An 18517-nucleotide genomic window follows, 5' to 3' on the forward strand; every position below is an offset into this window, starting at 1 on the left:
AAAAGGTCACCAATGAAATTACAAAATGCCTTAAGTGAACGTTTTAAGTGAATGACTATAATTTACTTTTTAATTTTTGACCTGCTATGGTCTTTTGAATATTGCAGAGAGCACTTTGCTACTTGTTTTACAGGGCCATTTCCTTGAAATGTAATTACAAGCTGAAAAAGAAGTCCTAGGGGATTACTTAATGTATGTCCTTTACTAATTCCAAGGACAGTCAAAAAGTTTTCAACTCGAAGGATGACTGTTCAAACTGCCCACAACAACCAAGGTTTAGTGTTCATAATCTGGATGAAACCATTTTCCTGTTTAGAGTTAAAAGGATTAAAAAATTATTACTGTCTCTGGCAAGAGGTTATTTGGGAACTATATTGACAGGCTTGTTTCCTAAACATATTGGCTCCGTGGCGCTACAAAGACTAAAAAGTATTTTCCTCCAGCAGCTGGGCCAAGATAAGTTGAAAACCAACAGGGAGACAGTATGCCAATTTCAAAGACACCGGTATTATAATAACTGTGGTTTTAAAATACAAAACCCAGTCATTCGCTTTGTGGGAAAATTGGTACAAGAATATTTGATGGCTAAAAGACTGAAGAGCACCAAGGCCCCAACACAGGAGCCGAGAGTCTGGAGATGCCAGCTCCTGGCAGGGAAGAGACCTTGGAACCAGTTCAGCTTTTTGCTCTGTCACTGCACTCTGCCATTTAGTTCTGGTTGGGGAGAAGGCAGAGACTGAGCTGACATCTCTGACTGTGATTTTTACATCTTCAAAAAGAGCAGAAATTTTTCCATTATGGTGTCCTTTAAGATTGATTTCATTGCAACACCTGAGTCTTGTATTATCTAATGACACAAGAGTGACACGGTAACAAAAGGGCTCGGGGTCACCCTGTTTGACTATCTTCACAGTTAGCCCTAAAGGCTTCAGTCTGGGACAGTTATTCTGAGATTTCTTACTGATAATGACAGGAGGCAGACAAATGCCTAGATAGATTAGCCAGGCATGGTGGTGCACACCTGTAGTCCCAGCTACTCGGAGGCTGAGGCAGGAGAATCACTTGAGCCCTGGGGGCAGAGGTTGCAGTGAGCGGAGGTCACACCACTGCACTCCAGCCTGGATGACAGAGTGAGACTCCGTCTCAAAAAAAAAAAAAAAAAAAAAGTAATGAGGAGCTGGAGGAAGCAGATGGATGGCAATTGGTAAGCTTATATTAGCTGACATTCTCAGAGAGTTCATATCGTGAAGACCTTGTGTGACACTCTAAGGGGTTTGAACTTTATCATACAGGTAATAATCAGGAAGGATGAACCTGCTCCAGATTGATCCCCTGTCAACGGGTAAAAGATGTGGCCTCCTGTAGAGCTGCATGGAAACCCGATGCGGCTCAGTGCCCAAGGCCCTCAATCCTGGTCAGTAGCAAGGCTTGGATTCCCACTATTCTCAGCAAGCCAAGGAAGAGACAAGCTCTTCTGCAACCATAAACTGATGCAATAAATCCCGTTTGTGTTCCCCACCCCTCACCCGCTGCCTAAGCTCTTCTGTAGCTGGGGTGAGGTGCTGGCAGTGCTCTGGGAACTGGGCCTGCAGTCTTCCTATTCCAGTACTGCTGTGAGTCAGGGGAATGATATGGAGGGAGGATCTAGTGCAGCAGCCTCCAGGCAGGATTCAGCACAATGCTGGGGAGTGATCCTTCCCTCCGGCCTCTGCCTACCAACGACTGGGTTTGTCACTGGGAAAACACAAAACATTACACGACCCAGCAACAACAAAAAAACTAGTCCTCTTAGAATTTCATGCGCTTTGATTTTTTTAGGGCTTGTGCCCTGTTTCACTTGTAGAGTCTAGAATGCTTGTGTTGAGTAAAAAGGAGATGCCCTAATATTCAAAGCAGCTAAATGTCCTCTTTGCCATAAAGACTCCATGAAACTGTGTGAACACTTGGGATTTTTCTCCTCTGTCCCGAGGTTGTTGTCTGCTTTCTTTTTTGGGTCTCTTTCTAGAAGATGGAGAAGTGCAAGTGACGGGCTGAGAGCACGCACCAAACACACAAGCTCTCAACCATGGGCAGCTTCTCCACAGCCCCAGCTTAGCACAAGCTCCTGGAGGGCTGCCTGGGGGAGGCAGACATGGAAGTGCCAAGGTGGCCAGATGGTTCCAGGACCACAATGTCTTTATTTTTAACTGTTTGCCACCGCCACCCCCAACCCTGCCCAGCTCTGGAGTACTGTCTTCCCCAGACAAGCAGGAGTGAAGTGGAGGGGGAAAGCACTGATTCCCAGTTGGGGTGTTCCTAACTGAGCAGTAGGGATAGAAGGTGTGAGCCTGGGAGTCCTTTTATAAATTATTTTTCTTGTAGATTTTATTTTTAATTTATATCTGTGACCTGCCAGGGAGAGGGGGGAGAGAGAGAAAAAGAGATGCTGTTGAACACATGACAAAATAAAATAAAATAAAATGAAACAAAAAAGGCCACCGTTTCTGGCCATCTATGTCATTCAACTGTATCTGCTTGTACCTGAGTCACCCATCATAGCTACACTGGCTTTCCATTCCCTACAAACACTAAGTTGATAAAAGAGGCCAAAGCTAGGGTTCTGCCCTATCTTAGCAAGTATGTTATATCTCAGTCTCTCAATCGCCCCAGGGGAATGGTTGGTGCATCCCTCATTACAGAACTACAAAGCCCAGTGTAGTTTCAGGTTCCCTTTCTTACAGGGTAGAATTTCCTTATTTTTAATAATAAAATGCAACAGCATATCTACTAGCTGCTCCTTGTCCTTCATGAGTTTTCTCCGTGAATGCTGCTCCAGCCGACTTGGTGAGTCTGCCGTTTAGCCACTTGCTCATCTGCATGGCAAGTAGTGAAGAGTGACTTAAGAGATGTCACACACACCAGTTTACATTTTATAACAACAAAATTGGCAGAGGGTGGAGGATGTCACAGGAAGGCAAATTCATAATAGTGAACTTTTTTCTTTGGTTTTTTTTTTTTTTTTTTTTTTGAGACGGAGTCTCACTCTGTTGCCCAGGCTGAAGTGCAGTGGTGTGATTTTGGTTCACTGCAACTTCTGCCTCCTGGGTTCAAGCAATTCACCGGCCCCAGCCTCCTGAATAGCAGGGATTACAGGTGCCTGCCACCACGCCCAGCTAATTTTTGTATTTTTAGTAGAGACAGGGTTTCATCATGTTTGCCAGACTGGTCTCAAACTCCAGACCTCAAATGATCTGCCCGCCTCAGTCTCCTAAAGTGCTGGGATTACAGGCATGAGCCACTGCGCCCGTCAGTGAAACTTTTTTGAAAGTTCTTGAATTAGCATAGATAACAGATGATAAACCTTGACCTAACCCAGTGGCAGTGAGGTAAGAAAAGAGGGGATTGATTCAGGAGATATTTAAGAAATAAATTTGGATTTGGATAGTGAAATTCAAACATAAGACCCTGGTGTCCAGCTCAGGTGACTGAGTAGACGATAGTGTCATTACCTGAAACCATGAATAGAAGAAAAGAAGCAGGAGAGAGGGACAGAATTGTGAGCATGTAAAAGGTAAGGAACCTATGGAACATTGGGGACAGTATCCAATAGGTGCAGAACCAGATCTATTTTTACTCACTATTATTTCCCCAGGAACTAGCATAGTCCCTACCACACAGTAGCAGTTGCTCAATAAGTACTTCATGAATGAGTGGTTGAACACTTATTTTACTTACATAGAATCATGAAAATTTCAGGAAAGCATAGTTGTGCTGGCAGCAGGGCGTATTTATTTAGGTGACAAGTCCAATCAATGTGTAAGGCAATTTTCTATGCATCAAATCCTTGCTTTAAATTTAATTCTAACCTTGATGTTATTTTGTAGATTTTTGATTTACATTAAATTTTATAGTTCATGTAGAAATACTGTGTTTTTTTCTTGAGTCCAGAAATATTACTGAACTTTGGATTTTAAAATATCCTCAAACAATCTCCATGTCAGGCATCTGGAAGCACCTACAAACTGTAGCAACTTCAGTTCTTACTGACCTTGGGTGCTATAGTCAAAGACTATGTAAGAGTATAACCAGAAAAGACAATTAGGAAATTTATAAATTATGGCTGCAGAACTAACCATACTTTGTGAATATACTATCCTCTGAATAGTATATGAGACCCAAGATGTATATAAAATCAGAGTGGATTGAACTCTAGAAACAAAAAAATGTAAGCAAAATAATCAGATGATACATATTGTATATGGGGCTGTTAGCCAGTGCTTCATTAACTGCAGACACCCCAGGTGAAGTGATTATCAAATTAATTTAATTTACAATTGCATTTCTCTCAGCACTTATTTTCTTTTTCTTAGCAAAGAGTTAAAATTCTGAAATCTCAAGAATAGAGTCTGAATAGACAGGAAAAATAAAACTTAGCAAGAAAAAAAACCTATGCATAATAATTTTCGGAGTATAAAATGTTGCCTTACCCTCAAAAAGCACTTTTGTTTCCTTTAAAATCAGCAGATGTTGACCCATGCCCATCTATCCTAAATTTTCTCACCACACTTATCCACTTACCTATTTGTCTGACAAACTGCTAATATAATTTCTTAACTACCTAACAATTTTCCCAAATCCTCTCCTTACACTTAGTTTTTGCTCTCTCTGTATTGTCAGCCTCCACAGAGCTAGACATTGAAGACAGTAAGAATCTAACGTTTTTGTCTGAAAAATTCTACTCATTTATCCAGCCTACTTCTCAATCTCTATATACACCCGAACCTACAGCTGGGGTTCAGACTGAGCCCTGAGCAATATGGGTGAATCTTGGCCTTTAGGGGAATGATTGGGGATGGTCACCTGAAGCTATGGGAATCACTATCAAGTTATACTTGTGTTCTGGCCCTGGCTTTGCGGTATGGCTCTAGTAACTTGGTTTATGACTTAATTTCAAATCATAACCCCAGGCTGCCCTTCCAGGTCCCTGCCTCCTAGCTCATACCAAGTTCCAGTAAATGTGCTTCGGCCTTGCTTACAAAAACAGTCCCTAATTTGGGCCCCAATGCTAGGACCCTCACCTTGTTCACTTGTGTTCCTGCTGTGATAAATGATCAGTTCCCAAACCTCTAGAAGTCAGAGGCTCTGCCTTCTTCTGACCAGTACCCTTGGAAGCTGCCAGTTGCCAAAACCTCCAGCGTAGAGACTGGGAACTTGAAGTCAATTGTTTTAACCGGATCTCTGGGTATAGCTCCATCCACCCCTATTTTCATCTCTGCATCCTGGATACTAGCAGCACATCATGTTATTCCTTATTATCTTCTGGTTATTGCCAACAGTGTCCCACAGTAAGAACTGCAATACTCCTTTATGGCTACTGGCTGGACTTCCTTTTAGCCCCCAAAGCTATGTTCACTCCCTATCCTATCCCTAGCCAACCCCTTTCCCCACTGTGTTGGGCAAGTCAAGCTTCACGGTCGGTCTCTTCAATCTACTCAGAAGTTCTGAACACTGAAGATAACAGGGTAGAGCTAGTCAGGCCATGAGTGATTACAAAAATGTTGTGCTAGCTCACCTGTGATCTAAGAATGTTTGACCATCAATGGAAGGAAGACAGTGAATTAGAAGGAAGATAGTGAATTGATCTTAACATAGACAAACACTCTGAAAACGTTCTCTGTACCTAGTCACACCTCTTGATTATTTGACCAAATTAATTAAGCCAGAGAAAATTCAGGGTTGAAATGATACCTCTCTGTAAGTTAATCAAATATGTCTATGCATTTAAGCAACTCCTAATAGAGTTTAAAAGTACAAATGAGCATACTAATAGAAATGAAACAGAGGCTTCCTAGTAGCCAAATGCTCAAAACCAAATTAAAATAGGATGCAAATTCCGTTCTACACTTGGACCTTTGTCTGTAAGAGCAACCAAGATTAAGAAACTAATCGAAGAAAAAAAAATAAAGGTATACCAGGTTTTTGCTGCAGGGAAACACCCTGTCATGTCACCAAACCTAAGAAGAAAATGTTATATGGAACAGTAACACCTCCTAAGAAAAGCTATCACTCCCGTCAGGCCTACGGGATGAGATGTGACTCAGTGGTAATTGGTGTCATGAATTCTTTTCAATTATTCCCAGGAAGCTAGACTCCTGAGCCATAATCAGTCTTTGTACGAAATTTTACACACTGTCAAGTAATTTAGAAAGATCTACACCATGGCAAGATAGAGCATTCCTTTATTTTTCATTTTGTTCTCAACCATAGACAACCTGCAAATTTTCATTAAAGAAAGGTCTTAATTTTTAATTATTTCTAAATTTGAAAAACAAGACATCTTAAAGTTCCTGTCAGCTATTCTTTTGAGCAACTCCATCGCACTACCTCACTTCTAATCAATTGTTTTCCTTTCCCTATGAAGATAACAGATATTTGGACATCCAGTGATGATGTCTTCTTCTCAGTTGCAGAGCAATTTGAAGAACAGTGGATATCAATTCATTGTTCAGATCACAATCTTAATTCACTGGAAGTTAATGATTTATTTCACCTTGCTCTTTTACTTTACTGTAATTATTATCCAAATATAATGAAACAAAGACTATAACATTCTCCGTTACTACTTTATGTTTTCTGAAATCCCAGCTTCAACATCTTTATTTCTTTTCACTGTCCTGGAAAATTGATTTCACCCCTTTTTTAGTGGTGTTTTAGTTTTTGTTTTGCTTCATGGGTTCCTGGCATTACCCAAATGCCAAGGCAATGCCAAAGTCTGTAAACACTTTGAGAGAAAATAACAGTAATAATATTATTATATGTTTTTATGGTGCATTCATTACCAAGTACTTTTAAACCCATTATCTCATTTTAACTTTGTTACTCATAATAATGATACTGAAATATAAAGACCAGGTATTATTTTTCCCAATGTGCAAATTATGAAATTCATGCTGAGAATGGTTCCATGACTTGTCTGGGATCATAAGCATCATCATTGAAAGGCCAGGCTTAGGATCCAGATTTTTAGACTGCATACCCTAAATAGTACTCTAGTGTTAGCATTAGGCCAAGAATGGCAGGGCAAATTACCTTAATTATTCAATAGTAGTGGAATCATGTTCTAGATTCCTATAACAAAGAAGCAACGCAAGGTTTCCCCTTTATAAAAGTCAAAATAATGTAAATGCTCTTATTTCTCCTTTCAACAGGGGATACAGGGGAGCTCAAAGCCAAAAAGAGACTAGAGTATTGTATGGGAAACTATGGTGTTGTTTAGGATTCCATATCCTATATATCTACACTCTATTTTTTCTCCCAAAAAGCTGCAGAAGAAATTTCTTGGCCAGGTGTAGTGGTTCACGCCTGCAATTCCAGCATTTTGGGATGCCAAGATGGGTGAATTAGTTGAGCCCAGCAGTCCTAGACCAGCCTGGTCAACATAACAAAATCTTGTCTCTAAAAAAAAAAAAAAATAAATAAATAAAAAAAATACAAAAATTAGCCGGGTGTGGTAGCACATGCCTGTAATCCCAGCTACTTGTGAGGCGGAGGTCAGAGGATCACTTGAGTCCAGGAGGTGGAGGCTTGCAGTGAGCCATGATCGTGCCACTGCACTTTTAGTTTATCAAACAGAGCAAGACCCTGTCTCAAAATAAAATAAAATAAAAATAAATTTAAAAAATGAAATTTCTCCATTTCTTATAAGGGTATTCTTAGAAGTGAAAAACCTTAAAACGGTTTCAAGGTGACTGAGTGATAAGAATGAACTAATCCACTAGAACCCAAGTCTTCTAAGGAAATAAACCAGAGAGTAAACACTAACACCTTTGAAATCAGACAGGCCAGGTTTCACATCCCAGCCCTTCCACCTACCAGCTCTGGGACCCTCAATAAGGTATTTAACCCCTCTCAGTCTTAGCTTCATCCATGAAATGGAGACAATAATAACAGCCACACAGAGTCGCTGTAAGGGCTGAGCGAGATAACATGTGAAGAAACTGAGGCAGCCCATATAGTTGACAAACACAAGGCATTTGCCTAAAGCTGGAACACTGAACTTCCCAGGCTTTCTTGCAGTTAGACACGTCCATGTGACTCAGTCCTGATTAATGATACATGAGCAGGAATCTGTCCAACTTTCCTCTTCTGTCTACTCCTTCTTTTTGCTGGGATCCTGAACCAAAACTGCAAAGTTCCTTGGCCATCAGCTAAGGAGGTTTGAGTAGGAAGACAAGGGTCTGGGAGCTTGATGGCACACTATGTAGCCATCACTGAGCCCTAAACTACCCACCCTCTAATTCTTTATTGCTTCAATAAGCACCTATTTGGTTCTGCCCGCCATCAGGTTTCTGTTATAAAACAGCCAGATGCAAGCCTAAAAACAGAACCTAACAAAAGTCCAGCAAAGATCCATCCCCACCAGACATGAGACCCCTTAGTTTTCTTCCAGCCGAAAAGATATATATCAGGGGAAATGATTACAATAATATGGACAAGTGGAAAAAAACTACCAAATTCTGTAGATTATATAGTATGATCCAAATTTTATTAAAAGAAAAAAAAATTGCTGTGAGACTCAGGGATATCCGGGAGCTCAGAGAATTCTATTAAGCACATTACTGTGAAGGAAAAAAAAATGTGTATTTTCATTTTAATAAGGCTATTTTGACAAACTACTCCAAGATGTCCTGCTGGGTTTCCCACAGGCCAAGAATGCTGCAGGTCCAGGCTCAGTGGAACGTGACAGGAGCCTACGGCCAACCTAGGAAGCTGGAAATGAGTGTCTATGTGGGGTGCATTAATGATGTTTTGTGATGCTTTACATATGGCCTTGGGTGAACATGCTGAGGAGAAATGTAATTTATATCACAATGTAAGAGAATGGAGAGCCAACCGTGTTTTTATAATACCAAAAGGAAATATTTTTCAGATTATATCAGCACAGTTGTGGTTTCTAACATTCCTGCTACTCCCTCACTCATTTCCATGGAAATTTGTGTTCTTCCTTGGCAATATATCTTAGGCCAAAATAGGGTTCATTCAATAATTCCTGCAAACACTTGACCATGCAGGCTTAAAAGGGACAGTTCCTGGGTAAGCAGGAAAGAGCTGGTCCCAACCCAGGGGATTGGGAGCAGCTATTCTCAAAGTGGGAAGGCTGATACCATCACACCGTCCTCCCCAAATACAAACACGCACACATACATCGCATGTTTTAAAAATCCTGTGTGAAGGTTAAAAATTCTGCCCTTCATGCCTAATAATATTCAACAAATATTTCACCAAAATACATTTACAGAGCCCTTTGGAAACAGCTACATCTGAATTTCCTGCTTGGTTTCCTATAGTTCAAGCAAGGGCACTGCAGGGGTCCAGCTCAAGTGAGACACAGACAGGAACGCCCTTGACAGACATGAGTGGTTGGGAATGAATATTTATACTGAGTGGGAAGCACTGCAGTGGGCACAAAAGGGAAAACCCTCTTGTTCTCAAGAGCTCACAAGATGGTACTGAGATAGCAGATAAGGACTTTTAGAACACAGAACACTGTCATATGGAGATATGAAGTTATGTACACAGCATTATGTGGCAAAATTGAATAAATATGAACATAAAATTACAGAAAGTTGTGGAAGGTTCAAAGAACTAACTAACTAAAAGGAGTTTGATGTGGCATCTCAATACACAGACATTTTAATAGTTACCTCCTGAGGATACACTGCCCCAGCCCTTATAGGACCTGTTGCTATTCCCTAATGTACCAGAGCATCTCCCTTCTTACACTGCATCTTTGTACCAACAACAACAAAAAAATACTTAAAAGTAGGCAAACGAATAACATTGATAATGATGGCTAACATAAACGGAGCATTTAAGGGGCAAGTGAAAAGGTACAGATGTAGAATCGAGGTTAGAAATGAGTGACTTAGCATTATTTCACTGAAACTCTGGGAAAGGAGTGAAGCTTTGTTCATGCTGAAAACACTGAGCCTGGCCGACTCACCTGCATTTCTACCTCATCTGCATACGCTATTTTCTTCCCACTGGGAACATAAATGAAGCATACCAATTAACTGGCAACCCTTTTTGGCTGATAACAAACTGGAAACATTTTGCTAAGAAATAATAATGGATGAGAGCAGAGGGAAAACACCATTTTTTCCAGTGATGCAAACTGGTTTACCAAGATTTCTATGAATAAATTAGTCATTTCAGATTCTTAGCAGGAAAATACATACATATGCAATTAAAAAAAATCTACTCATTGAATTGGTTCTGCCTTTTGCAATGGCTGTGCCCATACACAATGATGTGATGACTTCTGATTCCCAAGAAAAAAGTATTTTTCCTTTATTATTCAAGGATGTTTCCTTGGTCTTGCAACTGGCACAAACAGGCACATAATTCATTTGCACATACTTTACAGAGTAAATGTTTCTTATAACCCTATTGCTGCAACTGACAGATAATATAGGAGGCTAGTTTATATTTCTTTAATCTTCCTTTTAAATCTATTTTCTAATACAAAGTTAGAATTCATTTGGTATAACTAAAAGTCCTCATCTATAAAAAAAAGCTACTTTGGATTTCATTTAAAATGTTTCTATGTGAGGAGCTGTTAAAGGAGATTGCTTCCTTATCTCTTCCTCATGCCACAACTAGTTGGTAGCAGTTTTCATACATAGAATATACTGTGGAATGGCTTGATTAATCTCTGTACCACTCCCTTTCCAGCTTCCTGCTGAAGCATGATACTTAAAAACTGCCTTTCCTGGACTTCTTCGCAACTAGTGTTCTGGATGCAAATCATTTCTCCATTAGAAGCATTTGAGGAAGATTTGAAATGAGGAGGAGAATTGGAACTAATCTTCTTTCCCCTATTTCTAATGGAAGCAGTTGTGGCCACACTAACAGCAATGCAAGTTGGGGCTTCCCAGTCCCTAGACAACAGTTACAGTAGTAGGTTCTTGAACTCAGTAATTCTAGGAACCACCCGTTGGCTCCCATTTCTCCATTCTTCCAATGATTTTTTTAAATGCCAAATTCCCTATATGAAATATCTTTCTGCTAAAAGTACCTAAAGAGATTTCTGTACCTTGCCTAAACCCTCACCAATACAATTCTATTTTTCATGCCTCAGCCTCAAGATACTAAGTATGAATCAGCACATTAATACCAAGCATATAATGCTTTGTATTTATAAAGTACATTTATTATGTATTACAGTCAGGCGCGGTGGCTCACGCCTGTAATCCCAGCACTTTGGGAGGCCGAGGTGGGCAGATCACTTGAGGTCAGGAGTTCGAGACAAGCCTGGCCAGCATGGCGAAACATGGTCTCTACTAAAAATATAAAACAGCTGGGTATGGTGGCACATGTCTGTGATCCCAGCTACTCAGGAGGCTGAGGCAGGAGAACTGCTTGAACCTGAAAGGTGGAGGTTGCAGTGACCCAAGATCACGCTACTGTACTCAAGCCCAGGCAACAGAGTGAGTGAGACTCTGTCAAAAAAAGAAAAGAAAAAGGAAATTCCCATGCATTATCTAAGTTGATCTTTCCCACAGTTCTGTAAGGAAAATAGGGCAAGTGCTGCTCTAGCCATCATAGAGACAAGACAGCTAAATCTCAGACGACTTAGGTAATTATCCAAGGAATTTAGTTAGTAAGAGATGGAGACAAAATTCAATTCCATATATTATAACTCTTAGTTATTTGCTTTGACACTTGGAAGCCTCCCAAGGGCAGATGAAGAAAAGAGAGAAAAAGAGAGAAGACACGTAGATGCTGGCAATAAACTAAAGCTTCTATTTCCTATTTCAAAAATTAAAAGAAAAACCTTATCACTGCATTTTAAAACCATTAAACTAGACTAAAATATCTAAGGATGAGCTAGTCAGCATGGCTGTTTTATAGAGAGTGTGACTTTGGATCTGGCAGAACCTGTGCCTCCACTTTGTGGGATTCCTCCTTTAAAGTCTCATGGGCTATTAACAGAGATACATGAAAGGTTCAGTACCACTTTCCAAGGCTCAAAAATTCTCTTTCTGTACAATCATCTGAGCAAACCAAGGGTGGCTAAAAGAGGTCTTGGGGAGGCCACGATTCATTTCTGAATTTTTCCCTAATTGCAATTTTGCCTAAGATCTCCCCTCCCCAAAACTAGGGTTCCCTAAAATAAAATTTCCCTTTTCCCCCCTCTTGCTGCCTACATGTATATTAGAAAAACATTTTATTTCAATGCTCAGAAAACCAAGAAGAGATTTTAAGTAAGCAAAGCTTGATTTAGACCACTTCAAAAGTGGTCAAGTTGAATTATTCCTCTCCATATCCACCACTCCTCCATTTCACAGCGGTAATCTAACCACAGGGTTAACATTCAAGAGCTCTAAGAAGCAAACTTCTCACCATATGGTCCCCACTCCTTGAGCAACATCAGTCCTAAGAAAACATTCCAGTATCACACAAATCCTCACGGTCATTCCACAGCCAACCTCAGAACACTAGAATTCCACAAGTCCCTGATCATTCATTTCTTGCTTCCTTCAGTCTCATAAGACTCAAATCAGAAAGGCTAGGAAAATTGTAACTCTGTAACACCCTGCTTCCACCCTTGCATCAAAACACTATGTGATTTATTCACACACACACAGATGACAGATATAAAGAAAAACCTTTAAAGTTAAGAGAGAAGAAAGAAAACAAAAAGTCGATCTGATGAGTTAGGCAAACTCAATTATCCCTTTTCTATGACAGCAAGAAATTTAAGAAACCATATTGAAGGCAACCAACTCTATACTAACCTGAGGGAAGAGAGAATAAGTTGAATTGTCAATGGTGAATGAGTATAAAAACTCCCCGTCATACCACATGCTCTTCCCCATAGGGGAATTCATTTTAGTCATGGCAAAGAGGTGGGCAGGGTCACAGCAGTCTTCCATTTGTTTCCTAGGAGAGAAAAGAGAGAGAAAAGAACAGCAGGTTAAATGAGGAGCAGATTCATTCACTTGTCATTCCCACAGAGATGTGCCGCCTTACCTCAGTGCCAGCTCACAGAAGCATAGCATCTCCAGGGTGATTAGACTGCTATTAATTCACTCTTCTAGCCACCAAAATGCGTGACCAGAATATTTCACAGTAAAAAAAAGTTTACGAAAAATACATCGGCTCTCAGATTCAGGTGAGATATGTCAAAAGTAAAAATAACCATTACAGTTGCAGATGTACTGATTGATTCAAACATCCAGGTCCAGAAAAGACCTGGATAGCTAACTTTGGAGACTGTTGAGCTATTCAGCTACAGCAGAGGTGCATCTCTATCTTCATTAACAATCAGGTGGTTAAATTCAGTGAAAAGAGACTTCCTGAGAGCTGTATGGCAATGGAATACACAGAGTGACCCTAAAGAGAGTGCACTCCCCAAAACTGGTGACAAGATAGAGAACAATCCCTTGGAAATCTTTTGAGTAGAAATAGAATGAAATGAATGATATGATCTCAGACACTGGAGAGCAACCTACCGTCTCACTGCTAAACCTCACGGGCCTTTTTGGTTCTCACTTTGGCCTCTCAGAAGTGTTTGACACTGTGATGAGCTCTGTGACTTTGACAGAAGTTTCTCCCAGCTCCCTCAGTGTCTGAAGCACCAGCGTCACTGGGGTAACCTCACCCTTCTGGGCTGGCTTGCAGGCTACTCCCCAGCTAGCCCCTCAAGTCTAAGCCATGTTTGTTCTATGGGGAAATATTTATAGTACCCTCCAATTAACAATCTGTCAGAAATAAATTCCACTTACTCATGAGTAAAAGAGCTTATTCACCACTTCCTCCTCTAGGAAGATGAATAAAACAAATTGCTGGCATAAACCACTTCTGAATGACCTCACGCAGAAATGCTTGCTCAGACATCTTTAGCTGAAAGGGGACGGTGGAGTGGGAGACCTGACTTCAAGTCCTGCCTCTGCAGCTTACTAACTCCATGACTGCGCAAAGAGAAGGGGCTGCAGAACTGCCCTATGAGACTTTCGTTGAGAGTTCACTGAAAACGTACTGGTAGAGCACACAGTGAAAGTTCAATACTTGGTAGGTGTTCTCCTTCTTATTGTTACACCGTCCCAGCCTCATTGTTGCCAGGAATCAGCCTAGTCAGTAAGGCTGCAGCTGCAGGGGCCACGCAGTGTGGGCAGGCTTCCTCAGCCTGCGGAGGAGGTGCTCTTCCTGCCACACTGTGCCTCCCCTTGCACTCTCTGAGATCTTCGTTGGCTTTGCCTTCATGAAGGTTTCAATGGAAAGAAGGACAGAAGAGAAGGGCTCAAGGCAGAAAGGGGAGAAGAGCTCGGGAAGAAAGCTTTCATCTTATCAAAGTTGCTAGACCCAGTGTCTCTTCTTGCTCCTACACTAGCCCTCTGTTTCTCATCAGCTACCTCTCTTTCCCCTTCTTCTCCACCTTCATTCATTTTTACTGGTGTTTTGCCACCCAAAAGGTGGCTTCCAGAGATGGTAAAGGTTTTCTTTGTTGTTTGTTGTTGCTGTTGTCCTTGTTTTTTGAAACAGGGTCTCACTCTATTGCCCAGGCTGGAGTGCAGTCACTGAAACCTCAAACTCCTGGACTCAAGTGATCCTCCTGCCTTAGCCTCTCAAATGGCTGGGATAACAGGCATGTGCCACCACGCCTGGCTAAGGTAAAGTTTTATACTGGACTGCAAACATTTTGTCAAAAGCGCATCCTACGCTCTTATTGAGTCAATAGAAAACACCTGGACATGGTTTAAGACTATCTTTAAAAATAAGGAGAATTATCACTAGCATGATGCTAAATTTTGGGGGAGGATAGGCTAAATTTTTAGTTCCTATCCCATGTCTGCTGATATCTTATATTTTTTAGTCCTCAGAGCAACCCTAAGAGATAATTAAGGGTATGGTTGTTATTATTGTTATTATCATCATTATTCCTCCCAATTCTCGTCTAAGGAAACAGGTTTAGAGCAGTTCCAGGACTTGCTCAGGCCACACAGGGCAGAACAGGAAGCCAGGTCCACAGACTCCAAGCTTTCTCCTCTTTGCAGGCTACCTGCTCAGAACCATTTTGATTCATTTGTATCTTTCTCTGCCCTAAAAAAAAATGCTGTGTAAACACTGGCCAACTGCCTGCAGTACACCAGGTGCCTTCATAGGTATTTTTCTACTTAATTCTCACAGTAACCCATGAGCTGGATGACTTTAATATTCTTTTCTCAAGTAATTTATCTCGGGTCACATAACTAGTGAAACGGTGGGGCAGGGCTTTGCTTCCAGGTCTTTGTACCTCATATCAGGTACTTATTTCCAACAAGACCGTGGCTCTGGCCTCCAGCCAAGCTGAACGTGCCATTCTGTACAAAGTGCTACAAGAGGTTCAGAAGGAAAATTTGTCACAGCCATATAACACTTTACGTTGCCTAGTACCTGGCAGCTTGCAAATCGCTTTCATATTTGTTTCCTCTTTGCATCCTCAAAATAACCTAAGAAGACAGGTTACATTATTCTGAATTTATGGACAGTGAAACTGACGCTGAGACCCAGAGACTTGTTTAAGTTCATTAGGTTAGCAAATGTTTTCTTAATTATTGATAAAATATGTATTAGATTATGTTGAATCAAATTCACATCTCCTCCTACAGCATCACCATGCTAGGGCACTCATACCTTTAGTGGGGGAAAACAAATATGCCATAGAAAATACAAAGTTTCACATATGTAGAAATATTTTTAAATCCAAGAGGTATAGCAAATTCACAGCAATCATGCCACTATTTGCAATATGAGTGGTTTTTCTATCATAAACTCTTAAACTTTTCCCTTCATCCAGAATGCCTCCACATCTTCCCTCTGTCATGACCATCTCTGGAGGGTGGCTAAAAAGAAACCACAATTTGGAAATGTGTATGCATATCCCATGTGCCTGAGTGGGGTCCTCATTAGCTCACCAGCTACACTGGATATGGCAGCAGCAGCAAAAACAGGAATAGTACTAGTACTGTAGTACTACCAGCTGCAGTACTAATAGTAGTAGTCATGTTAGAAGCAGTAGTAGTGATTTTTACTGAGTTCTTACCTCAAACTGTGCTAGGTTCTTGGGATATAAAATTTAATTTAAAACCAGATCTTCCTTCTGAAAACATAATCAAGAAAAGGGGCAACCAACAAGCAAGTGACTTCCTGTGTATGCAGGGAGATGTGACCAAAGGCACAGCAGAGATGTGCACAGACGTCTGTGGTTGTTTGGAAAAAGGAGGACATTAAGTCATATCCAGGGTTCCAGGAAGGGTTTCCTGATCTGAGATTTGCAGCCTGTTGTTTTTGATGTCTAGGAAATTGTCAGATTAAGTAATGGACTTCACGTCCATCCAACCTTCAGGTAATTCTGGAGCAGAGCTATAGACCAGCTTTTAGAATTTTTACCGAATTTGGCTCCTATCTCCTTTTTCATGCTTTGCACGGATGCTGTGTATTATTTGCTTTTCTTTCGTGGCAGACAATAAAATCAGAGGATCAAAAAAGCTAAAGGAATTCCTTTTTCATATTCATCTTTAAATTGCCAGATCATTAAGTTTCAGTTGCATGTGAGTTGAGTACTGGAATTACATCTAATTGCTTTTTATTTGAATTCAAGCTTCAGCAATAGTCATAGCTAATGACACTATAACTGCAGCATAAAGGTAAATACTTACAAAGCCTAGGAGCCACTTGCTAGAATGTCACTCAGGTTCTTATCCCTCCTAATGGAATTCATAAGATCAATTAAGCCAAGAAGCCCTCATCTGTTGACTGTGCCTACCGACTAGGAAGCCAGATACTGAGGAAACTTAACAGGCAAATAAGGGTGAAAATCCAACCACTCAATTAATAATGCCTAGGATCAGAGTGAACCTTGTTATGACCCTTTCAGATGCCATGTTCAACACTTTGGTCACCAGGCAGGAAGAAGGTTGGGAGGCTACCACTCCAATGACTGATACTTTTGTGCCCCTTCCAAAGGATGACTGAATTTGAGAGAGGAGGGGTGGGCAAGAATTTACCTCAGTTTCAGTATCTGGCCAAAATCTACTGTTACACTGTAGCTATTTAGACTTAGCTTTTGGAAGGTTAAATACTCAGATATACAAACATCCAAATCAATGCCAGTGCTGGCATCCCTGAACATGCATGTGACAAATGATCATTTGATCTTGCATGTGCCCTTCATATCTGATCATGGTATCAATGTGAGCAGCACAAACAGGGAGTGTCATCAGAGTTTACTGTTTGTAACCGAATATGCAATCTAAAATTCTTATACACAATATAGGGGTAAACAGTGACAATCTCTTTATGTGCTTTCTCTGTTGAAATTCTATCAGTCAGGTGAAGTGTGAGTGAACATTTAATATTGCAAGAAGAAAATGCTGCAATAATAAATTTATTATGAAAGCTGTTAGTTTTATGTACAAAAAAATTATGAGGAATTATTTACTACCTAGGAGAGTAAATTGTCAGTTAAAGGAAATATTAAGTCAGAGTGTGTCTGGAATATAACCTTAGGAAAAATACCACATAATTATTCTGCCAACGAATATTTATAAAAAAATTTTTTTAAATAATATAAAGCAGAATAACAGAGTTGAGATTAAATAAGTCAGGTCTTCATAGAATTATTTTACATACTGACACTCAAAACATTAGACAAAATAATCTTGAAGAACTATATTTAATTTTCAGTTATTTAACTCCATTTAGACAATGAGATTTTCAAGGAAAAAAAATCCTAAATTGGAACTCTTCACATCTTGTTATGAAGAACTGAAAGTTAAATGTTAAATCTGCCCTCAAAAAGTTCCATGAGGAATAAATACTCCAAAAATAATATCATGAGAAATCATCTTTGATCCAATCACAATAGAGAATTCCTCATATCCCTCTTCCCTGCTTTATTCTTCTCTCTAGCACTTAAAACTATTTATATGCTATATATTTAATTTATAGTCTTGTTTATTGTCTATATCCCTAAGGCCCAGAATATAAACTCCATGAAGGCAGAGACTTCTATCTTCTGTTCACTGTTGTATCCCCATTTCCTGAAATGCTGACTGAGACATTATAAAGATGCTTAATAAATATTTATTGGAAACCTAGATGCTTATCAATAGTGCATTGGATAAACAAAATGTGACATACATATGGATGGAATATTATGCAGCCATAAAAAAGAAGGAAATCATGTCCTTTGCAACATGGACGCAGCTGGAGGCCATTATCCCAGGTGAGTTAATGGAGGAACAGAAAACCAAATACTGCATGTTCTCACTTATAAGTGGAAGCTAAACACTGGGTACACAGGGACATAAAGATGAGAGCAATACACATTGGGGAATACTAGAAGTGGGAGAGAGAAGGGGAGAAAAGAACTGAAAAACGACCTATTGGGTACTATGCTCACTACCTGAATAATTGAATCATTTTTACCCCAAACCTCGGCATCACACAATATATCCAAACCTGCACATGTACCCTCTGAATTTAAAGCCGT

At 40.2% G+C, this 18517-nt stretch overlaps 1 protein-coding gene across 3 annotated transcripts in view; it reads right to left on the reverse strand.

The window, feature by feature from the left end:
• Nucleotides 1-18517, reverse strand: part of ST8SIA1 (ST8 alpha-N-acetyl-neuraminide alpha-2,8-sialyltransferase 1) — a 174702-nt gene that overhangs the window by 78747 nt on the left and 77438 nt on the right. For all 3 annotated transcript variants that reach the window (XM_058441865.1, XM_032159801.2, XM_032159802.2), the window contains exon 2: nt 12780-12924. In XM_058441865.1, the coding sequence (XP_058297848.1) occupies nt 12780-12841 (62 nt within the window). In that variant the 5' untranslated portion in view covers nt 12842-12924. The remainder of the gene's footprint in view (nt 1-12779; nt 12925-18517) is intronic.

Source organism: Hylobates moloch, unplaced genomic scaffold (assembly GCF_009828535.3).
Source record: "Hylobates moloch isolate HMO894 unplaced genomic scaffold, HMol_V3 SCAFFOLD_8, whole genome shotgun sequence".
In the NCBI taxonomy this organism is placed as follows: Eukaryota; Metazoa; Chordata; class Mammalia; order Primates; family Hylobatidae; genus Hylobates; species Hylobates moloch.